Below are 19182 nucleotides of genomic sequence, written 5' to 3'. Positions count from 1 at the left end.
AGTATCTAACATCAATTCTATTTCTTTCGGTTAATAAAAAAAATAATTTTTTTTACATCAAAAATATAAATAAAAATAAAAAACAAGCTTTTTGCAAACCGACAAAAGAGGCCTCCATTCCACACGGTCTAATTCCACGAGTGTCCAAATGTAACATGGAAGGTAGAACCCGCCACCACCTTTTACCGTCCGGTCAAAGTTTTCTTCCACCCACGATGGTGTCCGGGCCCACCTATCCTCCACGGGAGGAACGTAGACCGGTGACCCGAAACCGCGCACCCTCACGTGTCGGCTTTGCGCCTCCGTTAGAAGGAGCAGCAGCGCGCGTCCCCAGTCCTCCCTGAAGCCACGACGCGTCCACGTGGGCGTGGTCTATCAGTACCACCGCCTCCAGCCCTTCCGATCTCCATCCGACGGCCGTGGACGTGGTGCATGCGTCCCGACCCGGATCTAACGTCCCTTATTAGATTTTATTTTCTTCAGGTTGGCGATTAGGTTTTCGTTCTCTCTCCGCGTTCAAATCCGACCGAGGCCGTGGTGGGGGCCGGAGAAGCGCACGGCCGAGACGAGTCCTCCGGCATCTGAAGGAACCTCCCGCGTTCCCCGGAGACCCGCAGCCCTACCTCTTCAGAGAAATCCCCATTTCCTCTCGTACTTCGTGGAGAAGCTGCCGGATCGCCACGATATTTCCGTGGGCGGGGAAGGGAACGGAATTCGCTGCCTTTTGCCTCCAATCTGATGTATTTCAGCTATTTCTCGAGTAATTTCTTTAACTTTTGTCTCAATCATTGTTTGGATTCGCGTTTCTATGTGTAATTCTGTCGTTTCATTAATTTGAGATCGGATTTTGCGTTATTTTATTATATTTGTGTGGAAACCTGAGAAAGATTGAATCTTGGTTGGCAATTTGTCGTTGGAGAGGTCCAGTTCATCGAGGTACTAATTTAGCGCGGTAGTATTGATAAAAGTTGTGAACTTTTTGATGATAAGCAAGGTGGTGATGGTCAGGGACATGGTAGATCTCAATGAGAGATCACACAATGGAATTTTTTTTGACGTTCACAATTAAACTTTCATGGCATAATCTTTCCGTGAAGTTGGAAGGTTGGGGCACGAGTCGGTTGTATATATCAAAAATTCAAATTTGTAGGTTGTCTAACTAATTGTGTTGTTTTAGCGCCTATGTTGATTAAGTTGCCACTAAATCGGTATCATTCAACAAAGAAGAAGGCTCATTTGCCTGAGATTTGGGTGGCTGTTGAGGTCTTGTAATCCTATTTATCTCTCATCGCATCATTTTCCACACGTTCTCGTCCTTGGGTTTGCAAGAGTAAGTGCTTTACTTCCTTGCCATCCAGATCTCCTTTGTATTCCTTAATAATCATTCTTAACCTGTCAAAGTTGCTGTTGGCAGGTTAAGGAGCTATTACACACACACACACACACACACACACACACACACATACACACACAGAGGCACACCTAAAATTCTGTTTCCTTTTTGTTTAAAGCACTTCTGAACATTGAGACAGCAGTTCTGTGTCTTATATCTTATTGGTCTGTGCCCTTTGTTATGACAGTTGTAAGGGGTTTCTATGATATTTTTGGTGTCCAAATAGATGTGCTGCATGCCATCTTCAGGACAACTTCATTTATATTGTTTCCTTGAAAACACATACGATAAAGTACTGAGAAAGTTTATTTGGTAGATGATGTGGAAGAAAATGCTTTTCAGATTTGTTTGTGAAGAATTCATCAAGAGACTAGAGAGATCTTGTGACCACAGGCCAGGTCAATTTAAACCCTTAAACTTTCTACACTTGTTTTGGAAACTTCTTTTATATTCTGTACATGAAATGATGGTGGGTCTAAGGTAGCGAGGGATCTATGATGGTCTCTTTGTTATAGTCTAAGTACAGTGAATGAGGTGGAGTTGTTCCTCTAGGCTGTTATGTGGTCGTGCATTAATACAAAGACAATCATAGGACTTGTTACACTGCCAAAATTGAGGTATTACATGCTGAGGAGGGCCCTTGCGGTAATTGGGGCTATTGCATCAAAGAAACCTACCATTATTGTTTACTTATTTGTTTTTGTTGGTCCAATTTCCTCTTGGTGTTAAAGTGGCTACCACTGACCAAGATTTTAAATCTCGTGGGACGGCGGTGTCTCAGTATCTTCATTGAATGGGATGCCCTATTGTCTCGTCCTATCCCGTTCCATTCATGCATTCCGATAGATATCCTCCAACTCTCTCCCTTCTTTTTTCCTTTCTTTCTTTCTTTTTTTTTCCTTCCTTTTTTTTCTTTTCTTCTATCTTTCTATCTTTCCTTTTTCATTTTGTTATCCCTTTCTTTTTTTCTTTTTTCCTTTTCTTCTTCTTTCTTTTTCTTTTCTTCCTTCTTTCATTCCTTTTTTCTTTTCCTTTCTCTTCTTTTTTTTTGTTTTTCTTCTTCTTCTTTCCTTTTACTTTTTACTTTTTACTTTTTACTTTTTTCATCTTCCTTTCTTTCTCATTTTTTTTCTTTTCCTGTATGGATGGGTTTCGGAGTCCCGACCCTGTTCCGGTCCCGTTTTCTCACAGGAACAGGACGGGACAACTGAGACACCCCCCGTTCCGCTAGGACGTAAAACCTTGGACGTAAGACCTTGGACAATAGATATAATAGATCATTAGCTCCTAATAGAACTCTTAGTTTAAATTCGATCATCCTTACATGACTGCTTGTGAATTAAAAATATTAGGATTGAGTGAGTTCTTATTCTGTAGATTTCTCAACTCAACTATATGGATCATTCAAGCCTAATACCAACTCCTGTATTCATAGATTATACCTAGATGGACTAATTTTCTTGGGTTCTTTTTTCTTTTTGTTTGACCAACTCTTCTAATCCACTTTGTTTTTACCAAAGATTTAGGTCTTAGCAGGACATCTCACGGGATAGGGTACCATCTCTATGTCAGGACAGGGCCATTCTGCTAGCGTCCCTTTCAATTGGGACGCCTTGGAACATTCTCTATCCCAAGTGGCGGGACAAGGCGGGACGGCTGCACGTCCCAGTCTATGGAAAAATTGGAACGGCCTCGTCCCACGAGATTTAAAACTTTGGTTCTTACTACATCATTTTGCACTTATTTCAAGGCTTGAGACTGACACAGATAATAATTCATGTTATTTAAGTCCATGTTATCATTTGCTTTCAATTAAGGGCTTCCTTGGCTGGATAAGAAACTTTGATCTATTTTTGTAGTCCATCACAGCTTTTTTCCCATCAATGGCTTCAGTTGACATTTTAGAACTTTGGCTTGTATCCAGATCATATCTGAGCTTGGAAAATCTTTTTTCCTAATTGTATTTGGGCTTCATCATCATCATCATCATCTTCTTCTTCTTCTTCTTCTTCTTCATCAGTTTTATGATGCTTATAAGCTAGTAGTAGTGTTCATTTCCTTTTCCCCGGAGATGGTGAAAGAGGCCTCTATGAGGCTTGAGATTATCCATGTCTGATTCTCTTTCATTATGGGCTGTGAAATTTAATTTCCTTCATGCAACTTGTTAGATTCAGGTAATCCTTTTTCTCAGTTTGATAGTTGTGTTCATTTTCTCTTCCTAAGAGATGGTCAAAGAGGTCTCCATAAGGCTTGAGATTATACGTATCTGATTCTCTTTCATTATGGATTATGGAAAATTGAATTTCTTTTTTGTGCAACCTGTCAGAATTGGAAAATCCTTTTTTTTACTTTGATAGTTGTACATGATATAGTGCCCAGTGTCCTTAAAAGTCAACAATAGAACTGGAGCTAATTTGAGGAATGCTGCATTTAAAGAGCATGAAGCATCGCTCTTGAGCTGCTTGTTATTTTTGTCATGCTTATGAATAGCTCGCTAAGTTGAGAGTAAGGTGTCCCAAAACTAACTGCCTTATGTACCAATGCCTTTCTTTTATCTTTGAATGCAATCATAAGTCACACTAAATTGAGTTTTTGCATTGAGGCATGCACCATGACAGTATTGGTTTTCTTTGTAATCATTTTCAGGAACAGCTTATTAAAAGAATGAAATGTCTCAACCCTGGGTAGATGATGCAAAGTTCTCAGCATTCACTTCATCATCTAGTTCACATCCTGCGTTTTCTCAATCTTCACTATATTCCAGCTTAAGTTGCAGGTAAAAGAATGTAACTGTTATGAATTTGTTCGATCTGTTCCTTTGTCTTTGATCCTTGGCTTATGTGGTGCCAGCTACTTTATACATACAGAGACAGTATAGCTGGTGTTGGGGGGGGGGGGGTTGATTCTGTTTGTATGCTGCCTGATTAATTGTATGACTGGTTACTATGACTTTGAAAAATGAAAAGTGAACTTCACGAAAGTCAATTGTAGTGAAATTTATCAATCTAGATGGTTCTTAGATCTGGTATGATCAGGTGGATATTATTTATTTATATATCCACCAGTTTTCTGCAAAAGAGTAGCTCAACAGGTATTACAATTTGTGCTCAGCCAATCCATCACAGCCTTGGGCTAATGCCAAGCTGCCTGTGAGAATCGAATCACACAGATTGACTGAGAAATGGCCACAAAGGCTATACATGAGCTAGGTCGACTATCCCTTGGGGCTAGCTAAAGAGTAACTCAACAGATATTACAATTTGTGCTCAGACAATCCATCACAGCCTTGGGCTAATGCCAAGCTGCCTGTGAGAGTCAAATCACACAGCCCGACTGAGAAATGGCCACAAAGGCTATATCTCCAGCTAGGTTGACTATCCCATGGGGCTACACCAAGACATTGGTGTCCCATGATTGCCACTGGCAAAAACAGATCCTGTTGAGTTGAGAGCCAATGCCATCTTGGATCATTTGCCATGAGATCTGCAACTAGCAATCGTTGGAGTTGGTGATGTGCAGTCATTCAACACAAAGCAGTTCAGAAATGCTAGAGTTGATACTATACCATGTTCATCATCACGCTGAGAGTGGAAACACAAAAGTTGAGAAGGGCCTGGCCATTCACTGTTTCGACCTACTACCTTGCATGGGCTCAAGGGACTTGACGAGTGGGGCTTAGAAATGTGATGATTTGGCCAAGGGATTAGATTGCCCTCTCTCCATGCTGCTAAAAGTCCAAGACCATGAGGTGAGTCACCTCAGTGGGATTATCCAGGCCGAACAGGGCCCACAAAATATGGACATAAAGCCATTCTACTTTCAAAAAATAAAATGATATGTGAGCTCTGGAATCTGTCTTCAGCACTTGGCTGGGGCTCTGATTAGGAATTCCCTGGTTCTTCTCAGATGTCCTCTTTCAGAGGGCACTTGGAATATGATATGTACCGATAGATTGCTTTTCTTAGGTTATTTCAGTTCAAATCAAGATTTGTTGTACTGCCTCTACTGTCCAGTATAGGGCACAGCATACCATATGGGTCCCATGCCAGTATGCTATCTTGTACCGTATTGATACTCAGTATGCTGTCTTGTACCGTACCGATACTAGTATGCTGTTTCATACCGTACTGAACTATGTACCAATGTATTGGTACCAAGACAGCGAACCATAATGCAAATTAATATCATATATATTTCCAGATTATTCTTCTCTTTATTCATTGGCTCTAGCTTTGGAGCAGTCTTTGTTTCCTTATATTCAGTTATCTGATAGGAACTATACTATGAATTATTGCAGTTAGTTTAAAAATGTTGTAGAGACTTTAGCTGTTATGCAGTGATTAAGGTTTTGGATTTAGATGGGATATTAATGAAAGTTTAGTTTAATTGTTCAGTCTTATCTATCTGAAGCCTGAAGTCATAAACAATACTATAAAGATGGTAGAAGGAAGGATTCACTGATTTGAATCTATAAGAACAAAGGACAGAAAATTTTTCACCTTCTGGGTGAGACTTCTTTTTTATAAAGTGAGAAGAGGTGGTGGGAAGAAGAAGCATGTCATGCATCACCTGAATGAGGCTGAAGTGTGTTCTCTCTCTCTCTCTCTCTCTCTCTCTCTCTCTGTCTCTCTCTCTCTACATGCTCATGCATGACGATGGTGGATGAATACCTAACCGACCTGCCTTCGATCACATATTGTGAATTGTATTGAATAAGCATGCTGGTGAGGAAAGGAAGCTCCGGAAAGTTTGCAATTGTGGAATTAAGTCTTTGGAGTCTAGAGGAAATGTGGGGAAAATTTGAAGTTTCAAACTGGATTTATCAATGACATGGGTTGTTGCATCCTAAAATGTCCATGTTGAGTCCCCTTTTTTTTCTAAATTTTTCTGATATGGGTGTTAGATCACTCTGAATTGCTGTAAACTTGTCATTCATTTGCTCTTTATCAGATGCAATGCCATCTCATTATAAAAGGTTGTATTTTGTGCCAGGACATATGATTTTTGTTTGTACCTTTTTCTTTGATTTTCAGATGGTTTGACAATGTGGATTGGGTTGTTTGCCCACTGCATAATAACCTACTAATATTTGGACTATATATGTATTTATGTTCTGTTTATCATTCACTTATTGATTTTTGGTTTTACTTTTTTCCCCTCCTAGTCATAGAAATGTTTATCGGTTGTTAGCATTGAGGGAGATCTCTCCTCGAGCAAAACGCTACTCGAAAAGGCTGTGGGGTGAAGCTACAAAGGGGAGAGCTGATTGTCTTGAGCTAAGATGTGAAACTATCGATGCACGACGTGCTCTTATTTCTTGGTAAAGCACCATTATACTGGGTATATTAGTAATGGATGATTTCAGATTTTTTCTGTAAACATTAGCTAATTACCAGTGATATCACTTTTTCGATTGCAGTGTAGACTTGTTAATCTGTTTGTTGTTTCTGTAATTTCTCCTCCCTTAACCAGAATGGCAAGGGCTGATTATGTCATGTATTGCTTTTGCAGGGTAGAAGCAGAGTCGTTGCGTCACCTGTCAGCCAAGTATTGTCCTCTTTTGCCACCGCCGAGGTCCACAATTGCAGCAGCATTTAGTTCTGATGGAAAAACTCTTGCTTCCACACAGTAAGTGGATGCTGCTGCTTTATCTCTGTGTTGTAGTTAATAATTCTACTGACTCAATTTGTTTCCAGTGGTGACCACACTGTTAAGATAATTGACTGCCACACTGGAAACTGTTTGAAGGTGTTGACTGGCCATCGACGAACACCTTGGGTGGTATGTTTACCCTTTGTTCTTCTCCCTTGGTTTATTTGCTGTAATATATTGACAAATTAAATTATTCTACAAAGGGAACCTTATCCAGCTCTTGCCATATGCCTGGATGAAAAGATAGTTGCCATGAGTGCGACTATAATTTATTAGTTGAGTTGCAGCAAAAATGTTGCTAGAGATGTGAAACTCACTGTTATTATGAAAGTTAGTATGCTGAGTCTTCTTTTTGGGGTGTCAACGTTGCTTGCAGGCACTTGCTTTATGAATTTTCAAATTTGCATGTGAATCTAGAATGAATCTTGTTTGACTGTCATATTCCATAACCTCCTATTAGGTAAATTTTGGTTACACTATTTTATCCTATGAATTATCCATGTGTGCCTTCTTAGTTAAAATAAAATTACTCCATTTAAAGTAAAATTACGAAACTTTTACATATAGAAGAGGCCAGAGGGTGGCTGTCATACTAGTTTCATATATTGCTTTTTTTATCAATGCTTCCTGGACACAGCAACTATTGACACTTTATTTTCAGCTGTTATTGTGGGTATTTTGGTTTTATATGTCCTTGCCAAGTGTATGTCTTTGGTTTTTTGTCATCATCTGACGTTGCATAATGTCTTTCCATGGCATATGATAGACTTGAATAGCACTATTATCTGTTGGTTGGTTTTCATTTACAAATTTGAATCTTTGTTTTACAAACGGGTTCAATAAGCTAAACTCTTGTTTCCTATCATCATAGTCATTACTTATGATGATTCTTAATATTCATTCCTTTTTCTTTTGTGTTTCAGAAAGTTACATAGTAGTTATGGGTCTTTTCTATTGTCATTATCTTTAGAACTATTTTTTTTTTAAATCTAATTGATCATCTGCAGGTTAGGTACCATCCACTGTATTCAGAAATACTTGCAAGTGGTAGCTTGGATCATGAAGTTCGTATCTGGGATGCTCATACCGCAGATTGTATTGGGTCACGCGATTTCTGTAATATCTCTTGCGAAATTTCTTCTGGGATAAAACAAGTTGAAGCAATAGGATTTTTATTGTTTTTATACTTTAGTAATATAGTCTATTACTATCAACATTACTTAGGAGCATTAAACATATGACCCCCTGCCTCTTTTCACAGATCGGCCAATTGCCTCGATTGCTTTTCATGCCCAAGGAGAGCTTCTTGCTGTAGCATCAGGTCACAAGGTGAGTTATTCTTGACCTTGGAAGTATATAATAGAGATTTATCTTGCTTAAACTTTATCTTCCCCATTCATCTTGCTCAAACTTTATCTTCGCACTTTAGTTTTGGTTTTGCTGCTGTCAGGAGACTTAAATCTCTCAGGTTTAAACTCTAAAATATAATGATCTCTCAGCTATACATATGGAACTACAATAAGAGAGGAGAAGCTTCTTCCCCAGTGATTGTGCTGAGGACTCGGCGTTCTTTGAGGGCTGTGCATTTTCATCCCCATGCAGCACCATTTCTATTGACAGCTGAGGTGGAATTTTTTATAGCTTCATATTCGCATTATTGTTTGCTCACTTTTACAATGTCATCAATCCAAGCTGCTTGGCTTGCAGGTTAATGATCTTGATTCGCCAGACTCACCACTGACACTTGCAACTTCTTCTGGCTATTTGCACTATCCTCCTCCAGCTGTCTTTTTTGCAAACATTAATTCAAGTCTGCGTCCACATCTGGAGGCTCAGGTGCCTCTCATACCTTCTTCATATTTGTTACGGCCAACATTTGTAATGGATGATGGAAGAATGCCTTTGCAACAGGGTCCTAGGTTTGGTAGATCCGGTAATGGGCAGCAAAGACAGAGAAATGTTGATATAGGAAGCCAAGATGAGAACTTAACGACCCCGATGGATATATCTCTGGGAGAGATTTCTAGTGCAAATATTATGACAGAAGATGCAGTTGCTGATTCTATGCTGACCAGAATGGAAACAGTAACATATGATTCTTTTATGGGAAGTGCAGAAAACATTGAAGGGCAGCCTACTGTTGGATTTCAGCAAAGAAGTTCTACTGGTATGGTGGAGAGTTTGGATGCTTTGAACACCAGGCCATCAACTACTTTCCATTGCAATGGGGTGGCTATAAGAATACCTGTGAGGCAATCAAGGCCAGGTGTAGAGAGCACTTCTGCTTTCAATTCTTCAATCTCGTCAGGCAGTACTGACCTTCAAATGCTATTAAGAAGTGTAGATGGTGGACAACTTCATCAATTTATTCCTTTCAGTGATGCAGCATGCTGGGAGTTGCCTTTTTTACAGGGCTGGTTAATGGGTCAAACTTATGCAGGTCTGCATACAGCAATACCTGTCAATAGTGCACTCCAAGGAAATTCATCTGTAGTTCACGGAACAGGAACTGACTTCTTGACACCTGAATTACTGTATACCCGTAATGTGGAAGCTCTAGTGGCTTCTTCTTCAATGCCAAACACTAGTGGCCATGCTAGGGTAACTGGACGATCTGGTTCTCGGCATCGGCCGCGCTCCCGTTTGATGGCTTCTACAGCTGTTGGAGAAGGTGCCTCATTTCTTAATGCCCAAAATGATGAAGCTGAGCCTCATCCTGGTCCTAGTGGTATTGAATCTGAAATTCCTACATCGTTGGCTGCAGCAGCTGCTGCTGAACTACCTTGTACGGTGAAGCTAAGAATATGGCCACATGATATACAAGATCCATGTGCCACTTTAGAGCCAGAGGCATGCCGTTTAACTATACCACATGCTGTCCTTTGCAGGTGAAGTTCCTATCTGTGATAACTAAGTCATAATTTTCCTGTTTTTCTTTTGTTCCCTCCTTTTTAGCTTCTTCTTATTGAAATTGCATGAGTACCATGTTGGAATTATTGATCTACTCTCTCTTATGAGTGTGCTTATTCTCAGTCATCATAATTCATCTATTTTGCTTAGAAATTATAATTGGTCATAACAGTTTATAAGGTTTTACTATGATAATCTCAAAATACAAGTTCCTTTTATTTCTATTATGGTCTGTCCAACTCAACTTTATGACATGAAGGTTGCTTCTGCTTATATGTGCATGTTACAACAGTATGGCCTTTGATAGGAATGAACTATAACCCTGAATTTATATAGCTGAATAGATTAGCTTTAGACTTCTTGTTGCTGATTTTGGTCATAGATTACATTCTATTTGGATAACTAGCTGCATTTAATAATGACAGTGAAATGGGTGCCCATTTTTCTCCTTGTGGCCGATTTTTGGTCGCTTGTGTTGCATGCTTACTGCCCCATGTCGAAGGTGATCCAGGAGTTCAGTCACAGATGCAACATGATGCTACAGGGGCAGCAACATCCCCAACACGCCATCCAATTTCAGCTCACCAAGTTATGTATGAGCTTCGCATCTATTCTCTTGAAGAGGCAACGTAAGAGTGAAGCCTGTTGGTTTTTGGTATTTATGTTTTATGACCACTTTTTCAACAAAAAATGTTTTATACATGTATCATGGTTTGATTTTCTGTTTTTGCCGCAGCTTCGGCATCGTGCTAGCTTCAAGAGCAATCAGAGCTGCTCATTGCTTGACTTCTATTCAGGTTAGGGGCAGTTGAAATCAAGTCTTGTGTATACTTGTCTCTTCCCTTGAGTATTTATTTCAAGATAAAATAGCCATAGCTTTCTATGGGGGCTTATTGGATACATGTCAATGAATAAAGCCACACTAATAGGAGTATATTTTGCCATCAAATATCCTGAGATATATATCCTGCCTTATCTTGGGTGACACCTACATATGATGCTCTTAAAAGCAGCTTGACCACACCAGAAAAGTTCAGAAAATTAGCCCAAAAATTTAATTTAAGTGTGGTCAACTGGGAGGGTACGTGAAGGCAATAAGATATACAGGTATATATTAAGATTATAAAAAAAAAATAGATATGTTTAAAGAGAATTACCAAATGCATATATTCTTTCAGTGCAATGCCTTTTAGATTTGAAGAATATAATCCCACATGATTGGTTTAATAGAGAACCGAGGTGTTTCAAGGACTGGAGACATTATGTTCCACTGTCCTTTGACCTCCAAGATGACCTGAAAGAGAAGTATAGAAACCATATAGTGTCAATCCTTTAGGCTTAGGTGTTGCGTATCTATGTTCTTTTTTTTTTTTGTGTGTGTTAAATATGGATAAATATTCACCATCCACTCCCTAAATTTCCTCCATCCAAATCTCTTTATATAATACATTTTTTGGTATCACAAGTAAAACATTTGTATTAATGGAAAAGATTGGCATTGCAGTTATTAGTGTATATTTCTTTGATGTATATGAACTTGCTGAAAGATCAAGTTATTACATGATCACCACTACTGCCAGTTGTCCCTGTTGTTTTCACTCAACTCAGTTGATGTAATAAATTCTCTGTGGTATGTTGTATGTGGAAGAGGAAGAACTTGTGTCATGCTCTTCTGTCCTAGACTCATGGCCACTAATATAAGATGTCTCTCTGTTTTTGAAGGTAGTAATATGTCATGAAGTATCTAAACCATACATACATAGATGTTCCCAGTGTGTGTCTATGATGATTAAGGGCAGAAATAAACAGAAAAGGAATATTATAATTTTTATCCACAGATCACCAATGTTGGACTTGGGCAAAGGAGCCATGACATCACATCCAACCCTCCATTTCACATCATTACAATGCACTTCGATAAACTGGAAAGGAGAGCAGGATGGATTTTGGAGGAAAGGACTTCTAGTAAGGAAAGAGAGCAAGTCAATTAACTGGTCCGATCCTACCTCAGTCAATCAGAAATGGACAATTATATGCCTTTTTGGTGAAAGGAAGATTATCAATGGTGCAATGGACCTGTAAATGTAGTAGAGGAAAGGAAGACAACAAACAGAGAAGGAAGGTTGTAATCCCTGAACCGGTGCAGGATCCTTGTGACTTTCTTTATATTGGCTGGCAATCAAGTTATTGGATTCTAATGACACCTCAACCGGACAGTTTATTAGCTTTCTATGATGCTGCATCTAATGGCAGTCATCTGTTATAAGACAGGCCAAGCTGTCGTAAAAGATATGCCAAGCCTTCAGGATGAGTCGTAAAAGATATTCCAAGCCTTCATTCATGAAACTTGGGAAGCAGTGTTGTGTAGGTGATAATGCAATGATTCATTCCAAGCCTTCATTCATGAAACTTGGGAAGCAGTGTTGTGTAGGTGATAATGCAATGATTCATTGTTAGGCAAAAATGAACTTAAACACATGATTACACTATGTTATTGGTTTCACACAGAATTAAAAGTTTGTGACATGGGTTATTAGTACCTTTTTACATTGTTCTCATTACGAATGTTTGTATTGGTTTGCACAGTAAAATTTATCTCACTGATTAATGTTTTCCTATGCAGTTCTCTCCTACATCGGAACACGTATTATTAGCTTATGGTCGTCGCCATAGTTCACTTCTAAGGAGCATTGTTGTTGATGGGGAGACTGCAATACCTATATACACAATATTGGAGGTAGATATGATTCAGTTACCAGTATTTTGGTTTTGCACTATCCATTCCTTTACAAATAATAATACAAGAATCTCCTATCATGTGAATTCTTTTAAATATTTTGTAATTGCTGCATAATTTTCTCTTTTGTGAAGCTACTTATACAGATTTTTTTTTTTTCCCCATGAAAGCCATACCAAATTCATGTATACTTTTGGCATTCCCGTGTTTCATTGTTTTTGAATATTTAATTCCAGGTTTATAGAGTTTCAGATATGGAGCTTGTAAAAGTTCTTCCTAGTGCAGAAGATGAGGTCAATGTTGCATGCTTTCATCCTTCGGTTGGAGGAGGTCTTGTTTATGGGACTAAGGTGATGGCTTAAAAATTTGATTATCATTTTTTTCAGGAACTTTAACGTCCAATATGAACTGTGACAATTTCATGGTCAAGTGCAGGAAGGCAAGCTCAGGATTCTTCAGTATGATGGCCCACATGACACAAGTTGCACAGGACCAAATTTCTTTCTTGAGGAGAATATGCTTGAGGTAATAATTTTAGGTTCACTGCTATTTCATTTATCCATTCTTGGAATCTTTACCTTGATTCTCTTTATTATTTCCCTCTTATTATGATCTTCATTGAATTCTCCCCCCCCCCCCCCCCTCCCCACCACCTCCCCTCCACTTCTTCGCTGTGTGTCTCCATGCATGCATCAGTGGAACCCTATTTACAAAATTTGGTATTGCTCCATTAGTGCTTTCCAAATTGAATGGTATGTTAGTTTTGATCCATGTAAAACCTGATTTAACTTTTTTCAAGCTTATTTGTCCAGAGATTGTGGAACCTTGGCAGTCTCATATAATGATTGTTAGTAGTATGCACGGGAATGTTTATAACTGATCCTTGGACAAATCTAGCAGATTCTGGACCTTCTTGGTGGTTATAGAGGTCTCCTGATGGCTTGTAATTTGGGGATGTAGGATTTATCATGAATGACTGTAGAAACCACAGTTTGCTTTTTAAAGTTCATGGAGTTGGGTCTCATAAAACATGCTTTTGAATAATTTCAAATTCTGCAGTATCAAACTTAAACATCATAGCAGGAGCTTATGTGAACCTGCGGAGCAATATTACCTAGACATTTCCCATTTCTTCTTTATTAAGGATTTACGATGCCCCTCTTGGCTGCTGTTATACAAGGATATGCAACAATATCAAAAAAAGAGGCATGAAGGTGAAAGCAGCTAGATGTTGAATGAAGGCTTTGGTATGCTAAGATAAAGATATAGCTGCAAATGTGGGCAGAAATCATTCAATTAATGAAGAATTGACAAAAAGTAAGCTCAATAATAATTAAAAAAAGAACACCATGTACCTACACAAATTTTACATTGACTGCTGAGGAGGGTCATATTTACCTTTCTGTTAAAACTAGATAGATAGTTCCCTAAAGATGTACTGGGATTATTGCTCCTCAATCATTTACTGATTGTACTCCTGTCATTGTCTCACGAAGACAATAATGGGATCAATACTAAGAATCACAGATTTTGTATCCTATTGCAATTTATAACTCCATGGGCTTGAGGAAGAGGTATTGAGAGGTATGGAGAGAGGTAAATTAGAAGTCAAACCCAACTAGATGAAATATTTGAGTTAAGGCAGGTTCATACATATCCATGTATAAGTTGACGCTGTGCTTGAGCTATATCAGCTTGTGTCTAGAAATTTATTGCACACTGTTGTGCAGGCGAAGATGGATCAATATGTACCAATAAGGGTTATTCTACTCTTTTTTCATCCTGTGAACTATCACCACATATTGTACATCATTGCATGGTACAAATCTATATTTGGTCTCTAAGCACTAGGTTTTTTCCAAAAGTATGATACTTTGTCTTATAATGTTCAGAAGGATAGGTAACAATTTAGCAGTTTCACGCTTAATAGCATTGTTGTTGCCTTGTTGGTATTATCTCTGATTTCTAATGTGTACCTATTATTGTAGAACACTTTGTTCTAGGTGTATGCCTAATGGCATATAGAATGCGCTAGGTATTCAACACATATGTATTTCTTTGTATTCTAGCCCTCTGGCCACAAGGTGTTTGGTGAGAACCTTGCCTTGAGGCGAGGTAAGGTGCACCTATCTATACTAAGTCTTCTCAGACAATGATATAGAGTTATTATGAACAATGTCACAAATAAGATAATTCACAATTTCGCTAGCAGTGGGACTGCATCATTTTATTTTCTTTCCTGTTTATGATGCTTTGTTGGCTTAGTACCTTAAGACTCTAAATAGTTTTCCTCAACCATATAAGATATTTTTGTGCCATTGCCCAAAACTAAGTAGATGCTTTGCTTTATTCCATTTGTTGATTTTGTTTTACATGAGGTTACATTTGCAGATCTTAGAAAATTGTTTCCAATAGTGATAGCAGTTTAAAACCAATTGCAGCTATGTTGGGAACAGTCAATTTATTTTAACAATGATAAGATATAATATATTTTTTGCATTTCTTGTCTGGCAGATCCAGAAGTATGCCTTAGAATGTTGAAAAATAGAGATCGCTATAAATCCAAGAGTCATTGCTCATTTTGCTTGGTACTGCTGTTTACTCCTCGCTGCTTGTATATTACCTTGTCATGTTCTCTATATTTGATAAGCGTGTCCACTTCCCAATTAAATGTTACTAATATCGAGGTATACTTTCCCGTTACCCACGGAGAATTTTTAAAATATGCCAACTTTTTTGCACGAACATTTCTGATTGATTTTTATCACTTCTGTTTTCATGAATACCTTTGATTAGTGGTGCTTTCGAATCATTTGTAAGTTAATTGAGACCTAAGTGTATGTGTTGGATGAATAATTGGTCATTCTAGCCAACTCTTATAATACGGTCACAATTCGTGAACCAACCTTCACAGTATCAGCAAGTGTTGGCTAAGTTTTTGAGTTTTCTCCCACCCTTTCTATTGCACTAATTTAATGAGAGATTTTATGCAAGTCATTGGTGAATACTTTGTTGAAGAAAAACTTGGTGCATGTGCAGGCTGATAACCTTTGTACAGAAGTAGCTCCAAGAGATACAGTGTAGTAGTTGTCTTGACTCTTCCTCAACTAACTCAAGGCAGATCGTGCACCGGGAGTTTGTTCAAGTGGATGTGGAATTTGGTAAGCATATGTGACATTGTAAATGCAAGAATGAATGTTATTTATAAAGATAAGAAGCACTGAAAATGCTGCACCATCATTGAAGCCTGATCCATATCGAAGATTCCTTGGTTGTTATGTGGTGTTTGAATTTGTAAGGTTACAAAACCAGCAGAAAGTTTCTGACATGTACTTTGGGGGAGAGGTGGGTAGCATAAGACAAATGAACTGGGACTGTGCAATGCTTATCTGCCCTATCAGTTCATTTACAGGAGAAGTATACATGAGAATTAATATACAAAAAGTCCTTGTAGATGTAGATACAGTATGTATTAGGCTTAGTGATATGTGGTAAAATACGCTGCACTGGAGCTTTTATATCTCAGATTTATTCAGGTTGATGCATGCTTTGGAGCTGTATTGCACTTAGCTAGTTGAACCTCCAATGAGGGAGGAAGTCATTCCTCTTTTTTGCACCAAAAAAGATATATAGCGTTCCCCACGCAAACTTGCAGTTGGAAGATCCAGTGAATATCTTGTGATGTGATTTTGTGTTGTGCTGCTACGTTTACCCTCTTGGTCATTTTAGCTGTCGTTCCAAGTTATAGTCATGCTTTAAATTAATGTGTAATGTATCATTCACTGTTCTGACAACTACAAGTTCATATTATTGCCAAAGGGTGCATGCTTTTGTTGATTTGAAGCATGAGATGAGATTCTTTTTTCAAAAAAAGGATATACTGCTGGCATTTTCCCTTAACCATTATATCGGAGTGTGTTGCGTTGTTCGAACTAAAATTTTATTGTGTCGCTATAAATGTGGTATTTTCTCATTTCTCTGTTACTCGTGACCAGGCAAGTTCTAAGTTTGTACCGTTGGTGCATATTGTTTTGAATTTGATGAATGCTTATTGGTAGCTTTAACCTTCCAAAGTTATTAACAGATTCAAATTTCATGTTTTGCTGGCTCAGGAACGTGCTTTCCATTGCTGAATGTTCATCATACTTGGTTGGGGACGGCTCATCCATGTAGGATTTCCGGAGTATAAAAATTTCTTTAATTTGTAATCTCAAACTTTGCAAGCCTTTTTTGTCTGCTCCAAGTCAAATGCACAGCATGCACTCTGGACTCAAGTTGGTTTCCTGTTCATGTTGAGCGGATGTCATGTTGATTCATTGTTATGTATATTTTATCATATAGTAATTTATTTCCTTCTCTGATGACTTGATACACGACACATGTCCAAGATTTTTCTCGGGAAAAAAATGCCAATTTATTATTTATTATTTTTTTAAAAGAAAATTGTGAACCATGTAGGTGGCTACTGGCGGTGTTTTAAAACCCGGGTGTCCTGCCATCCGCCGAGCTTTGCGCGTCGGATTTATGTGAATTTTAGAAGATAAAAAGACCGGCTGAGCCGTTGAATTGAGCGGTTCAATCATCCGGACTGATCGGGTCGGCCGGCAAACACCAGCACAGGCCAACTGCTAGAGAGAGAGAGAGAGAGAAGGAAGAATCTATAGTCTCGCCTTCTCATCCTTTGCCACATCCGCCGGTCTCTCTCTCTTGTGTCTTCCATTGGCGCAAATCAAGAGCTAGCTGTAGTCGTAATGGCTTGACTTGATCTGATGAGGCTCTTGGGGGTGAAGGATTTGGTCTCATGTTTGCCATCAATCATGGAGGGGTATCAATGAGGCTCGTGGTAGGGAGATCTTGCACCCATCTTTGGATTGCTATCAACCGTCCGTCGCCAGTTATCTTTGATACTGTCTGAGGTTTGGGCTGTTATCTTCAATATTGTCTGGCTATCTTCCAAGGTAATGGATGGAGAAGATCTGAGGAGGTTAGAATTCTTAGAATAGAAAAATATATAATAAACTTTGGTTTCAGATCAAAACTGATTTTGTTTGGTATTCTTTTATAAGAGGAGCAAATCCGAATTTGCTATTTGCAAAGGGTATACCAACACGACAAACAAAAAATTCCAACGCAACAATTACAAGACACATAATGTCATCCAGTTCTTTCATGTTACCAAAGTCATGGGTAAAAGCCCCAAGGAGTACTAAAGCTCGTCTACGGGAGTAAAATGAGACCACTTCGGAGATGAAATATACCTATTGAAGGCTCTCGTATTTTTGGATTGGTACCTCTGCCTCACCGCCAAAACAACGAGCTAATGGTAACTACAACGATGAGATTAGATTTGGGGAGCCCACATTAAACAGAAAGAAAAAGACTCACTTTCCTAGAAGGTGGATTCGAATTGGTAGTGCTTATCGACTGGTACCAATACATGCCACGTGCAAGTGACTCCCTTGGGGATGACTACAAGATCTCCAGCAGCAAAATCCACACATTCGGAAGATCCCTTAATGTAAGCTTTAACCTTGCCTTTTAGGAGATAGAAAATTTCTTCTGCATCAAACTTGAGATGGAACTTTCCTGGAGGGCAACCCCACCTAAAGAACAATAAGAAAATCAGAACGGAGGACCTCATTAGCAACACTATTGGAGAGTTCGTACTCACTAAGGGATAGAAGAAGGCAGTGAGACAAGAAGGCTAAGCTAAGGGAGATACTAACTTGGGCCATGAGTTGATGCCCAAGTTTAGTAAGCGCGACTGTGGTGGGTTCTTCTCTACTAAGATTGTGGGGCTGGTGGCGTCAACTTGCATGGCCTCTTGGTTTGAACTTGTGGCCATTGAAGATTACTGGAGAAATTGAAAGAGGAGCAACGAGTGTTGGTAGCAGCGGTAGTAGGAGATGATGGGGTAGTGTCAGCAGAAGGCGACGAGAGGGAGTGCAAGAAAGAGGGGCAGTACGCAAAGGTCCTTCTATGCCTCTTCTAATGAGAACTACGAGGATGGAGTCTGGAGGGAACCTTTATATAAAACACAGATGGAAAAAGAAGTGAGAAGCTCGAAGTCTTTTTATGACGAGCTTATGCGCATCCTACAGGAACAGAGTTAAGAAAGAAGGAATAAATTCGTGATTCCGTAACCTGGTATACAAGTTGAGAACAGATGCAAAGTATATTTTATAATGCATGAGGATTAGGCCTGGGCCAAGGCACAAAAAAAAAAGGAACACACAGAAAAGGAAGGATTCTTGGACTCGAGCTCTTCTAATTTTGGACGTCCAGTTCTCTCAAAGGCAATGAGCCATAGAGTAGCAAAGAACAAAGTAAGCAACAGTGGTTGAAGGGAGTCAAAAGTTTAGCTTTCAACCAGCTTCCTGAGATGCTTCTTAGCACTTTTCAGCGAATGGCTCGATTGATTTTTCTTTTTCCTTTTTGGTGAACTGGCACTGAATTATTTAAACGACAATAGCTCAATCAAAAGCGCTAA

General features: G+C 39.0%; 2 protein-coding genes across 6 annotated transcripts; one reads left to right on the top strand and one right to left on the bottom strand.

The window, feature by feature from the left end:
* The first annotated feature begins 383 nt into the window (after positions 1-383).
* LOC105059171 (uncharacterized) lies at positions 384-17065 on the top strand. Of its 3 annotated transcripts, XM_073250302.1 has the most exons (18): positions 384-760; positions 1710-1791; positions 4040-4169; positions 6558-6713; positions 6905-7021; positions 7090-7174; positions 8053-8161; positions 8307-8374; positions 8545-8670; positions 8753-9933; positions 10381-10584; positions 10692-10752; positions 12579-12692; positions 12929-13042; positions 13128-13217; positions 15207-15280; positions 15732-15853; positions 16805-17065. In XM_073250302.1, the coding sequence occupies exons 3-16, from the start codon at positions 4063-4065 to the stop codon at positions 15231-15233; spliced, it is 2559 nt and encodes an 852-aa protein (XP_073106403.1). In that variant the 5' UTR covers positions 384-760; positions 1710-1791; positions 4040-4062; the 3' UTR covers positions 15234-15280; positions 15732-15853; positions 16805-17065. The 3 variants fall into 3 exon arrangements, with proteins under 3 accessions (XP_073106403.1, XP_010940699.1, XP_010940700.1); XM_010942397.3 differs by lacking the exon at positions 1710-1791 and having other exon boundaries at positions 387-760; XM_010942398.3 differs by lacking the exons at positions 1710-1791; positions 15207-15280 and having other exon boundaries at positions 398-760; positions 8753-8881; positions 8957-9933.
* A 29-nt stretch (positions 17066-17094) lies between these two features.
* On the bottom strand, positions 17095-18826 carry LOC109506741 (uncharacterized). Of its 3 annotated transcripts, none has more exons than XR_002166256.3 (3): positions 18419-18825; positions 17951-18295; positions 17095-17668 (listed from the first exon to the last, which is right to left on the bottom strand). XR_002166256.3 is itself a non-coding variant. In XM_019855453.3 (3 exons), exons 1-2 carry the CDS (start codon positions 18535-18537, stop codon positions 18082-18084), a joined length of 333 nt encoding a protein of 110 aa, XP_019711012.1. In that variant the 5' UTR covers positions 18538-18826; the 3' UTR covers positions 17095-17668; positions 18078-18081. The 3 variants fall into 3 exon arrangements, 2 of the variants coding, with proteins under 2 accessions (XP_019711012.1, XP_019711011.1); XM_019855453.3 differs by having other exon boundaries at positions 18078-18295; positions 18419-18826; XM_019855452.3 differs by having other exon boundaries at positions 17095-18295.
* Positions 18827-19182: the final 356 nt, after the last annotated feature.

This window comes from Elaeis guineensis, chromosome 16 (assembly GCF_000442705.2).
Source record: "Elaeis guineensis isolate ETL-2024a chromosome 16, EG11, whole genome shotgun sequence".
Classification (NCBI taxonomy): Eukaryota; Viridiplantae; Streptophyta; class Magnoliopsida; order Arecales; family Arecaceae; genus Elaeis; species Elaeis guineensis.
This window is presented reverse-complemented; position numbering and strand designations above follow the sequence as displayed.

Coding starts and splice junctions, on each gene's coding strand:
- LOC109506741 (XM_019855453.3), bottom strand. CDS start 18,537: ATGGCCACAAGTTCAAACCAAGAGGCCATGCAAGTTGACGCCACCAGC. Junction 18,296..18,418: donor GGCATCAACTCATGGCCCAA/GTTAGTATCTCC, acceptor ATTGTTCTTTAG/GTGGGGTTGCCCTCCAGGAA.
- LOC105059171 (XM_073250302.1), top strand. CDS start 4,063: ATGTCTCAACCCTGGGTAGATGATGCAAAGTTCTCAGCATTCACTTCA. Junction 9,934..10,380: donor CCACATGCTGTCCTTTGCAG/GTGAAGTTCCTA, acceptor TAATAATGACAG/TGAAATGGGTGCCCATTTTT. Junction 13,218..15,206: donor TTGAGGAGAATATGCTTGAG/GTAATAATTTTA, acceptor CTTGTCTGGCAG/ATCCAGAAGTATGCCTTAGA.